This window comes from Ascaphus truei, chromosome 4 (assembly GCF_040206685.1).
Source record: "Ascaphus truei isolate aAscTru1 chromosome 4, aAscTru1.hap1, whole genome shotgun sequence".
In the NCBI taxonomy this organism is placed as follows: Eukaryota; Metazoa; Chordata; class Amphibia; order Anura; family Ascaphidae; genus Ascaphus; species Ascaphus truei.
Window position 1 is genome coordinate 258,908,120 of NC_134486.1, and position 12,297 is coordinate 258,920,416.

Sequence of the window (12,297 nt, forward strand, 5' to 3'; positions counted from 1 at the left end):
GTCTGGTCGCCCGGGCGAAGGGCTCCCCTCTTCATCGCGTCCTGGCGGAGGTGTCCTCATTAGAAGGTAGCTGTCCAGGGAAGAGAGTGGACCAGTGTCTACCGTCGATCCTTCCGGAAGAAGGGAAGCCCATCGTCAGCCAGCAGAGTGGTAAGGAACCCCCTTGTTCCCCACCGACTCCGATGGAGGTGGCCGTGAAGAAGGCCAAAGCTACGGTTCCTGAGCGGAGTGTGAGCCCGTGTGCTCCGACGCAAGTGGTCCCAGGACTGGGATCCAACGCTCCCGAAGTTCGAGTCAGTGAGTGGACTGTCCCAGAAGAATTGGGGACAGGTCCCGATACCACCAAGGTGGGAACTGACAGCGTCCCCGAGGACCTGTTGGCCACCATGAATCACCGCAGGGGTAAGGTGTCTACTTTTTTCCCCCTGCCAGGTGAAACCGAGACATTTCCCAGTGCTTGCTTCTCAGTGGAAGCCTCGCAAGTCCGTAGGGACAAGGACTGTGTAAAGGACGATCCAGGAAGACTGGCCTCCTTTACGCCCAAAAAGGAGCGTGCCATTCGCCAGGTGGTGGACCGCGGGAAAGGTCCTGGCCTCCTGGTCTACCGCATCCCTGCCGCGGATGACCGGGTAAAGGTCTGCTTCCGAGACACTGGGCTACTCCTTCCACCAGGGGGAGGAAGTAGCGAAGAGCCAGAAACTTTCGCCTTAGAGTGTGCTCTCCAAGAAATTTTTCTGGGGGAGGCTCACGGACGCAAAAGTGAGGTACCCCCATCTGATCTGGTAGGGGCACCCCACAAACGGTCTCAGCTAGTCTCGGGTATTAATGGGTGTGAAATGCATTGTAACCTGGGGTTTAAAGTCACCATTGATAAGTTGTACATATGCACTGCCTTTTCATTGTATAACTGTGTACCATGCTATGTCGTTCCCCAAGCGAGGGCGTTGGGTGTTTCACCAGGGGGAGAGTGTAACCCTGGTCCCCAGCAGCTCCTGGAGACCCCCCTTCCCTGGCGCAGCTCGATCGCGGGTACTGAAAACCCCGACGGCTGCTTCCAAGGGTGGGGGCTGGAGCAGGGAGCAGCGCGGCTTCTCCTGCCTGCGGCCGGTTGCCGGGGACGCGATCGGGCCGTTGCTAAGGCCGCGATCGCGTCTCTAAGGTCCCGGCGGCCGGTGAGGCAGGGCGCCACCATTGAAGACAGCGTTGCGCATGCGCAGGGACGCGTAGGCGCAGGGAGGGCTCCTGAGGCAAGGATAGCTCGCGCGAGAGTAGGGGCAGCTCAGGGAGGAGAGAGAAAGCCCGGGAAAGCTTGCGCACACGCAGGGCAGGGGAGAGAAAGCCCGCGAACCCCTAGCCTACCAGGGAAGGCTCTGAGCTGGGACTACATATCCCAAGAGCCTTTGCGAGCCCCATGTGACACCAGGGAGCCAATAGGGCTTAGGAGACCCCTGGGAAAAGAGATACATTTGGCGGGCTTGCAGCACGTTAGGCAGTCAGGAAGGAGCAGAGCAAGGAGGCAGACAAGGGAAGGAGGTAGGGTACGGGAGAGAGGGATCCCCTGTACTAGCCAGCACCCCCTTGGCCCAAGATAGCTCTAGGTATCCCATATAGTGAGTGTTGCCAGGGAATGCCCTAGAGTAAGGGACCCTGTCACTCAGGTTAGTCGGTTGTTAGTGGGAGTCAGGACTGGGCCTCGTTAGGGGAGTAGGAATACTATTAACCCCTTAGGTCCCAAATAGACTCTCCCTCTCCAGTGAATGGTGTGTACCGTTCTGTGTGTGTTGTGCTGCATGTGCTGGGCGCAGTGTGTGCAGCGTGTGTGATTCCCTGCAGGCTGACAGTGTGAGCTGTGTGTCGGCTGCAGGTGCGTTAGGCTGTTAGGAGTATCTAGTAGTAGTAGTAGATACAGTTAGGGACTGGGTAGCTAGGGGAGTGGGACAGGGTATTACTCCGCAGGCCCTAGGAGATTTCCCCTAAGCCACCCAGGTTGCGGTTCATCAGGGACAGGCCCTAGGTTAGGGTTCCTGTCACGCTAGGATTAGTTAAGGATAGACAGGGATAGCGGCGTGGCTGTTCCTGTGGTTCGGTTGCTGTACCAAGAGACTGTTGTGTTCCCGTGAAGCGGTGGGACCCTCGTTGGGGTCCACTGCAGAAGTACCTGGATAGGATCAGACGGACGTCTGACCCTTTTAGAAGATAGTTGCAGTCCCGAGCATCGGAGTGCTCGGAAGGTACCTCTGTATATATTAAGTGCACCACCGGGCCCCAACACAGGGAAGCGCTATCCCTCACACTCACACTGGTCTTTATTGCTGTGGACACTCCAGAGACTGAGGGGAATGTGATGATGGACATGTGGGTGGGGGGATGGTACGTAGTTGTATTGATGCACTGGTATTGATATAGTGTTTTGAAGTAAGGTGTTGTCATTGTTCATTCAGTAAACCTGTTATCCATAATACTGTGTATGTGGTTTCTGAGTGGGTTCCTATGTAGGGTCATTCTACATTTCCATAGAATCCTACATAGGTGGAGGCGCTGCAAACGAAGATCCGTTCCAGAGGAGTCACCCCAGGCTCTCATTAGCGGAGGCTCAGACCTCCTGTGAGCCTGCAGGTATACGCACCACACCGGTAACACTACATGTTCTACTCACCCACACTATATATGAGATTGGGTGGGGTGGAATACCCGTTACATAAGCAACAGTAAGTCTGGGCACATCTGTAGGACAAGTCTTTTTTTCAAAGTAAACTCCTAATTAATAGTCCTACCTCCCAATCCAAGCTCATTGCTAGTCCTGCTCCTTCCTACTAGGGATGTTTTGCACACATTAACACTAAAGTTGACGATGTGCTAAGTTGTCTCACCTTCTCCTTTTTTGATGAGATTCCCAAATGTAAAATATTGTACTCAACAGACTCTGGAAAGTAAATGGAAAAGGAAAGAAATAATACAAAAATATTTTGCAACATTATATGAAAGTTGGTAAATCAGTATTGGATTCTACAGTACTTACAGACACTAATGGTACGAGTCCTTGCATGGCTGCTGCCCATTCAAAGTGAAACTTTTCATTTAGAAATCCGCCAAAAATTGGGCCCACAAACGAACTAGGTATAAGAACAAGAATAATTAAGTGATTAGCGGAATAATGAATCCAAACCTGATTTAGCCCTAGATTCACTAAACCATTTGTAATGTCACTTATAAAGATATTATAGAGCACCAGTCCCAGATCAGTCAAATAACTAACGCCCGGGATGCCTGGGCACATCCTGGGGAGTCCAGCTGGGGAGGATGGGGGGAGGGAGAGTGGGAAGGAAGGAAATACAACGGGGGAGTGGGAGGGAGATTAATACATGGGGGAAGTGGGATGGATGGAAATACAAGGGGGGAGGAGTGAGGATATGAGAGCATGGTTGTGTGTAAGAGGGGGAGGTGCTTGCATGACCACTGACATGGGGACCCCAGTGGAAACAATTTTTTTGTTTTATTATTTAAGGGGCACTTGAATTTTTTTTGCAAGGGCCCCCAAAAATATACTGTAGTTACACCACTAATGTTATCTATACTTTAACCAATCTCTTATCCATTCTACCACCTTTCATTTCAAAATTAAAGAAACACAAGGGTTTTCATAATACACTCATCTCTTCACTGTTTTTACATGTACTTCCACATGTACTGTACCTTTTTATTGATCAACCTAATAAAGTTAAAATAAGAAAATACAGTAAGCTCTGTTTTTCACACATTCAATTACATTCAATTAAAAAGGACTGGTTATTTACAACCATTTATATTTGGTAATAAGTATAAAGTTAAATACTTCAATAATAATATTTTCTTGGTTATTTAGTTAGATCCTTTGGCCAAAGCATCATAAGCCTGCATAGCACGCCAAGGTATAACCAAACTTTGCAGGTCCTAACACTACACTGTGAACACTTTCTTTTACCTCTGTATGAGGGGAAAGAAACATAGTAGATCCTGTTCTTGCAGCAAAATAAAGGTAGGTGTTTGGAGGTAGGTGGCACCTCCCACCAGAGCTCACCCCTCCTCAACTTTTTAACTTGGGAGGTCTTTTCATTTTGCTGCAAGAACAGGATCTACTATGCTTCTTTCCCCATACAGAGGTATTATATTATATTGAAGTATTTAACTTTATACTTATTACCATATATGTTTTGTCAATTGGATGTAGCATTGGGCACCCCTGTCTTTTGTTGTATACATTTGCCACGCTCATTAACACTCTTTTTGACATAAATATATATTCATGATGTGGTGGGTGTTGGAGTTTGAGCTTACTGGGAATATGTGTGTGTTAATCAACCATTTATATTGCAAGATTTAAAAAAGGCAATGATATAAAACATACCCAACAGACCACATGGCATTGAACAATCCAGAGATAAGACCAAGAGTGCTCAAGCCTTCTTCAAATCCATTCTCACTACAAGCAAAAATTATTTTGACATTACAAAATACTCATGCTATAAAATTATATTACAATTTCCCTAACTATTCTATTGTAATGACAAAAGAAACCACCTACCCGGGGATTTTAATTAACCTTTTGTATATATTTTTAAACGTTATTGTTGTGTTGTCACGATGACACCAACTTTTATCAACACATTTATATTTCTGGGTACTTGATTGAACAGAACAAGTTGCAAAATAAATTGTGATTTATTTCCTTACTAGACAAACACACGACATCTGCAGAATACACTTAAAACAACACTCACTGGGATAAGGGTACAAAATAAATTGTCCTTGGAACGAAAGAAATTGTCCTTTGCTTGCCAGTGCAAGAAATGCAGCCTTGGTTTTAAAAGTCCTGTGGTTATGTTGTTGTTAATCCCTTCACTCCTGGACTGGTTGCTGCTGTGCTGGAACAAAGTCTTGCATCTTTACATCATAGATTAAAATTCAGGAATCACACTTGCATACCTGGGGAGCCACAGTTATAGACTGGCCAAAGCTATCTTTAACATGTGGATCCAATCCCCCTCGTGGGAACAAAACAACCCACGAATAGCCAAGTTACCCACAGTTCATAAGACCGATCAAAAGGGCTGTCTGGTGGGCAGGGCGCATGGGTCAGGTTGACGCCCATGCCACTTAGCATACCTGGGCTACACCCATTTCTTGGCACCACTAAGTCTGATTTTTGACCCGAAGGGGTCACTAGCCTGACATCTGCTGTGCATCAGTATGTCAGTTATGCATACATTATGGGTCTGCTGGGTCTTTTCATAAATGACACTCTTTTAGACAGGAAGATGCTAATCAGCTCGATCTCTTTGAGGCTCCATCATAAAAATACCAGAGCTCATTCACCCATATCAAAGCTGTATGTCCACAGAATTCCTGCTTGGACTTACAAGAAATAGCTCCTGCCTTACATTTAAGATCTGGAGTTTTTACCCACATTATTAAACAACATGTTAAGATTGTGTTATAACTGAACCACTACATGCGCATAAATATCATTTTTACACTGTATTTGCACCTCACATATCAGGTTTCTGGGTGCTTTCGTTCTAGAATTAGTATTTCTCATTGAAATGCCGGCTTCTAGACTGCCATCATGTGTCGGTTAGAGGGTATGGCAAGCAATGCATCTTGTCTTTTACCCTCGCAGGCAATGGCCTGCAAATGGGGAATAAAAATGGCTGGGACAGGGCAACCACAGTAATGCAAATGAGGTATTAACCCTTTCCTCCCGTCAAATGTGTTATATTGAAATAAAATGTTATTCTTTTTGATTAATTGTGAGAACAATACTCACCCTGGTGTGTCAATTCTACGAGGAATACACTACTCCTCCAGTGGGTTATTGTATACCCATACCACTATGGTATTTATACTATACTTTGAGTGCAGTAATTGGGTTTCTTGTGTTAACTTTGGTTAACTTATGTCTCTACTATATGCGTTCACCCCATTGCACCTTAGTTTATCTTTCTAGTTAATTGGAGAGCGTTGATTCCATTTCTATAGGTTGTTAAAATTATCCAATGTAGTATAACAGCAGCCAGAGCACAGTCAATCACTAATAGTCAAAATAGCGCCAGGCAGACTCCAAAATTTGTTGATCAGCAATTTAATGCAGACATCCACAAAAAGCAGGAGCTACATGAACGCACCACCTACGCATTTTATGCCGAAGCACAAAGTGCTCAACGAATTTTGTAGTCTGCCTGGGGTTATTTTGACTACTAGTCATTGGCTGTGCTCTGGCTGCTGTTATACTACATTGGATCATCTCTAACTACAGACTGCACGCCCTGGATGCTCTAACAGTGTTCCTGCAAAGGATACAGGTATTGGGCCATGGTTCCATGTAATTGTTTCCTGTTACACATAACTGCTGCTTATAATTAATGGGTTATACAAATGTGCCATTATCTGTGGTCATCAAGTGGATGCCGCTAGGCATGGAGTCCCATCATCTTTTCATCATTTTGAAGAGTGATTAATACACAAGCATCCTGACGCTTATGGATTTATGACACAATATATGTGGTTGCATATGATTTTTGGAGCACCACAGTATCTCCTATTGAACTGTCTTGATAAAATTAAAAAAAAAAAACTAATATATTACTTAGGAATCACAAATGACACAGTATGTGTACTTTTCCACAATTTTTGAGACTGTGACAACTGCTGCAAGAGTTTAACTAGGCTGGAAAATGAAAACCATGTAAGTGACTAATTTTGGTGTTAATATTGTATTTTAATGTTTATTGGTGGTAGAGGGATTGGGTAAATGTGGTAGTTTCCTGAGGGTAGGTGATTAGGCCTCTCAGGTGTGTGGTATGAGGGGTTAACCCTTTCATAACCATTGCAGTTACTATCACTAAGGTAATGAAGGGGTTAACCTCACCCGCAACCTTCCCAGTAGGCCTAACACCCACCCTGGGGCAACAAGCCCCTTCATCTACCCCTTCCACCCAAAATAAACTAGTTACTCTGATGTAACCCATTCATTACCTTGGCAGCTAGCTGCTAAGGTAATGAAGCTGCATTTATTTTAATAACACAGTATTAAGGGACTCCGTGCTTCCCAAGTTACAGGCCCTGATGAGGGGTGCCAGTATCTCCGCCATGTTTAATTCTCCCACGTTAATTGACTCGGACATTTAAACAATGCAGGGAGATAGCAGCACCCCATAACAGAAACCCGAGTTGTTACCGGCGCTGAAATTAATGCGATTCAGCTCCGTAGAGACCCCCTGCTTCAATACGGTGTTATTAAAATAAAAGCCATGTGATCACCTGTTAGAGGCGCCATGGGAGAGTGACCGATTCTGTCCAAATCTTACTGCGCATCTCTTACAGATAGGTGCAAGCCGGTATGATTCACACAGTGCGAGCCCCATTCAGATGCAGGGACCCCCGCTCTGTTAAACCGGATGGGTCATTACCCCCTGCTATGCAGTGCGCCGCGGACGGTCAAAGCTTTGCACACTGTGCACCAGCACATACTCTCTGGCAGCTAATAGATACAAGATGCTACATCTGTAGCTCAAACACAAAAATACAAACTCTTTCGCAAAAAAATCAAGTCTAAAACAACAAATGCACAATATTTTGCGAAATGGGACAACTTCACACATATCTAGATGTAATGAATTAGGTACTGTATGCTAGCTTCCCATTCCCAAGTACTGTATAAACCTGGCAATTACCAACTTTTCATCTTGGAAATTGGCTAAATATTATGTCCCAGATCAACAAAAGGGTGCTAAGTTTTAGTACACCTTTACTACCATTCCTATGAATAATAGAGTAAATGTGTGCTAAAGCTCAGCACTTTTTTGTGGATCTGGGCCCAAGATTCTAGGCCACAGCATGAGTCATACTTACTATACACAGGTGAGCATTTCTGGGAAGACCGGTATGGTACACAGGCCAAGAGTAAAGCCATTCATGACCAGCACTAGGACAAACAGCCAAAGTTCACTGCAAAACAAGAACAAAGGGCTTAATCAATTGCATACATGCCAACACTTATCTTTAGTGGTTGAGAGATTTTGTCGCTGCCCCCATAGTGATCCTGGCCCCAACTCCTCTTAGGTTTGGGTTTTTTTCAGTGCCTCTCAGACCTCATCACTCCCTTAGGGTCATATCTAATCAGTGGTAAGGCACCATATGAATGGACCATAAGGTGTCTTACCACTTAGCAAAGATGGCCTTTTCTGTTAGTCCTTTATTGAAAGCTTTCACAAGCAGGGCCCTTCTTACTTACTTTATCTGTTTGCGCTTGTTTGTCCTTACTTGTATGTCATTCTGTTTATGCAATATACATAACTCTGTACCCTCATTGTACCACGCTGCGGTATATGTTGCTGCTTTACAAATAAACGATAACAATTGAAAACAATATGATAAATTCTGTGTGACAGTCAGCAGATAATACAGTAGGTTTTCCATTTATATTTTCAACTAGCTGAGAGACCCGGCGTTGCCCGTGAGTTAAATTTCCTGCTAGGAGGGGGGGGGGGGGGGGACAGTGGACAGGAGGTGGGGGGACACAGTGGACAGGAGGGGGGGGACAGTGGACAGGAGGGGGGGGGACAGTGGACAGGAGGGGACGACAGTGGACAGGAGGGGACGACGACAGTGGACAGGAGGGGGTGGGGGGGGACAGTGGACAGGAGGGGGTGGGGGTGGACAGGAGGGGGTGGGGGGTGGACAGGAGGGGGTGGGGGGTGGACAGGAGGGGGGGTGGACAGGAGGTGGGAGGTGGACAGGAGGGGGGGGACAGTCGACAGGAGGGGGGGTTGCTTAAAATTTCCGTGTCCCTCCTCTCCACTCCCCCTGTATGTTTCTCTGCTCCCCCCTCTCTCTCCGCTCCTCCCCCCCCCCCCATGCGCAGCTCCGGTCCCCACCCTACAGTGTCCCACACACACACACAGTGACACACACACACAGTGACACACACACAGTGACACACACACACACGTCACCTCTCCGTTTCTCACCTCCCAGCGCCGCCGCCGCGAGGCAGCTGCAGGAGGAAGGGGGTCCTTCCGGGCGCCGCCATCTTAGGCACTCGGCGCCACAAGGCTGCCCACTGCCTGTCTCCCCCGCCGGGGAGGGAGGTGACTGAGCGCCGGGGAGGGAGGTGGAGAGGGAGGTGGAGAGGGAGAAGGAGAGGGAGGGAGAGAGAGAGAGACAGAGAGACAGACAGACACAGAGACAGACACAATTGGGTGACGTCAGACCCACCAATCTGATTGGCCAGAGGCTGAGGACCAATCAGATTCACCGCAGATAGCACTAACCTTTCGATTTTATATATTAAGATCATTAACCTTGTGTGCATTAAGTGTAACTGTAGTGAAAAACATATACTGTGTGGCGCCAAATGCTAATATAAACAGAGTAACAATTCACTACAGAGTAACAATTCACTAGCATTAAGTGTAACACTTTTTTTTGAAGGAGACAGTTCTTTGTGCGGTGCAGGTACACAAATGATCCTCACAACGGGTACAACAGCACTGTGTTATCGTCATATCACTTCCTGTTATTTATATCATGTAACACAAAGGGAATATTGTTTATTATACTGTAGTATGTAAATTTTGCCTTCTCATTATTTGGTTTAGTATAACAGACTACTGTACCTGCATTCAGTGCAACTTATTGTGCAACTGCATAGAAGACTAACAGCTATAGTTTTAGAAGAGCCTGAAACACATAGGGAGAACTTGCATTACATTGTTTTATTATTATTATTATTATTATTATTATTATTATTATGAGAAGTTATGCTAGTCGTATATTCATCTTCCAGAGGCTTAACAGCAACAAAAGTAAAAATGATTTCCTTTTTATAAAGACTTATTATTAGTATTATTCTTTATGTATAAAGCACCGACACATTCCACATCACGGTACAATGGGGGTACAGGGTTATGTATATTACATAATCAGAATGACATACCAAATAAAGACAAATAAGTGCAAACAGATAGAAAAGGTAATGAGGGTCCTGTTAGTGAAAGTTTACAATCTAGTGAGAATAAGGGACAACGTTGAAGCAAAAAGGTAAAGTGAATCAGGCAAAAAGAGGGGGAAGGGGAACACAAAATGAATGAGTCCACTAAAGAATTCACTAACTGCACACCTACATATTGTAAAATCTAACTTTTAATAAATTTACTTAAAACATATATTACCAAACGTAGTCTACTATGTGTTTTTTTTTTTAAATGAATTAAATATTCAATAGCGTGCAACCCTGTCAATAAATGTATGATTGTGCAAACCCAAATGCAATATTCCTGGGTTTGACAGGACAGTGGATGCTGAAAGTCAGGGTATTAACCCCTCTGGAGTATAGATGCAGACTGTAGGTAACCGTATCCTACTCAGTGAGCCTTTAACTGGTCAAAGGCACAGCAATCCTGCAATGATATATATAGCAGCGAACACCTATGGTTGTATTAAATGCATATGCTAGAGAAGTGACGCTGACACAGACGCAATCAATCCACAATAACCCTCAGTATAGTTGAGCTGGTACTCACAGTGCCATTGACAGAGAGTTACCCAGCAGAGAGGCTCAGATTGTGTATATATCATGTATTATGTATAGCAGGAAAGCAGACTCACTGCCTGTTGTTATATTTATCAAGCTAATGCCGTCTGCATAGATAGAACCAGGAGACTAAAGGCACTACATTAAAACAGCTCCAAGTAGGAGACTGACACAACTGCGCGTCCAACACGCGTTTCCCTCCAGCAAAGGAGCTTCTTCAGGGACAAATTATTATTACTGGGGGAGAGGGGACTGAAACCTTTTATACCCCAGCAGTACCTTAATTAGTCATTAATGATTAACAGCTGTTGCACATACACAGTGCATCATATACCTAAGTACACCTCCTGAACACACATATGGCCATAGTAAGCAATAAAGACTATTAACTACACATTCAGATGATAAAGTGTCTTTTTATTATGTTGGTACGATTGTTTTTAGTTCTTATAACTCACCTATATGATCGGCGTGTAGAGCTGCACTGCGCATGTGCAGGGTGTTGGTGAACAAAGCAGATCCCACCTAGTCCTAGTGCGCATGCGTCGGCACTTTGAAAATATTTGCCAAGGTCCTAGTAACGTAATGGAGGCATGCGCAGGGACTTAGAAGCTGCTGATCATCAGCCCTTCAACTGCGCATGCCTGGGGACATAGTAATGTCCTCCTGCACTCACACTACCTTCCTGCGCATGCGTGGGCAGTTTAGATTCTCCCACCTTACCACAGCGCCCCGCACACGCGCAGGAACTGGGCAACTTTCCAATTGAACCACAGGAGCTAAGTGAGCATGCGCCGGGACTCTGAAAATGTCACAGCTTATACATCTAATCTCGCCTCGCACAGCGCATGCGTGAGGACTTTGAAATGAAAACAAATGTCCTTCACTGCTAGCGAGTGTGCGCTGAGTCAGTTGACAGTGTCTGATCGCATTTACATTGCGCATGCGCAGACAGGTGGAGAAGGTTGCTTTAGGATACTAATTTAAAGTGACATGATATTTGTACCATGCCACGGGATATAGGTACTGTATTTAACAGGGATAGAGAAGGAACAGCAGGACCTTAGTCCACTGTATTTTAAGGAGTGATTACTAGTGTATAGTTCTTTCTTTATGGTCCCCCAATGTTATTTCCTCCACAGTGTGTCATAATGTAATGTAGTGATAAAAATGAAAATAAAACAAATTAAAAAAAAACAAATAAGTGTATATATGCGTGAAGTTATTTTCTGCACCGAGTTAATTATACGCATATACACATGTACACAATTAGTGTGGCCCTGTGATCACTCCCCAACCCTCCCCTTGTTTTCTAAAAAGGTAAAGTGGCTGTTCATTGTGGGATGGTATGTGTGCCTAAGATTGAAGTATGGTCCAGATGCACAGATGATCCCATTAAAGTTTTGGGGTGAGGGGAGCTCTCCGTAATCAAAAAAATTGAAGTATGGACTAGGCTGCTGTTGAATATATTTACATAGAAGGGTAGCAAGCTATTTTCAATATTGCTTAGGACGAAGCCACTTTTTATTGCCACTGGCTAAAATCCATGGAGTTAAAAACATGTTTCCTCAGTGCACACAGTAACTTTGTAAGCAAGCAGAGCCGCCGACAGAGGGAAGAGAGCCGGGACAAGTGTCTCGGACTTCCCGCTGGCAAAAGCAGTTGGGACCTCTCATTGCTGCTGGGCCCGGCTCTCCCCCAGCTTTTGGCCTCCATCCCTCACTGAC

General features: G+C 45.3%; 2 protein-coding genes across 5 annotated transcripts in view; one reads left to right on the forward strand and one right to left on the reverse strand.

Annotated features, from left to right (window-relative positions):
* Window positions 1–12,297, forward strand: part of RPS12 (ribosomal protein S12) — a 248,085-nt gene that overhangs the window by 111,384 nt on the left and 124,404 nt on the right. The window lies entirely within an intron of this gene.
* SLC18B1 (solute carrier family 18 member B1) overlaps window positions 1–12,297 on the reverse strand; it is a 136,620-nt gene that overhangs the window by 7,939 nt on the left and 116,384 nt on the right. For 3 of the 4 annotated variants that reach the window (XM_075597344.1, XM_075597346.1, XM_075597343.1), the window contains 4 exons: window positions 7,888–7,983; window positions 4,385–4,459; window positions 3,020–3,113; window positions 2,871–2,923 (listed from right to left, as the gene is read on the reverse strand). In XM_075597344.1, coding sequence (XP_075453459.1) covers window positions 2,871–2,923; window positions 3,020–3,113; window positions 4,385–4,459; window positions 7,888–7,983 — 318 coding nt within the window. The remainder of the gene's footprint in view (window positions 1–2,870; window positions 2,924–3,019; window positions 3,114–4,384; window positions 4,460–7,887; window positions 7,984–12,297) is intronic. The other variant, XM_075597345.1, reaches the window with a different exon arrangement.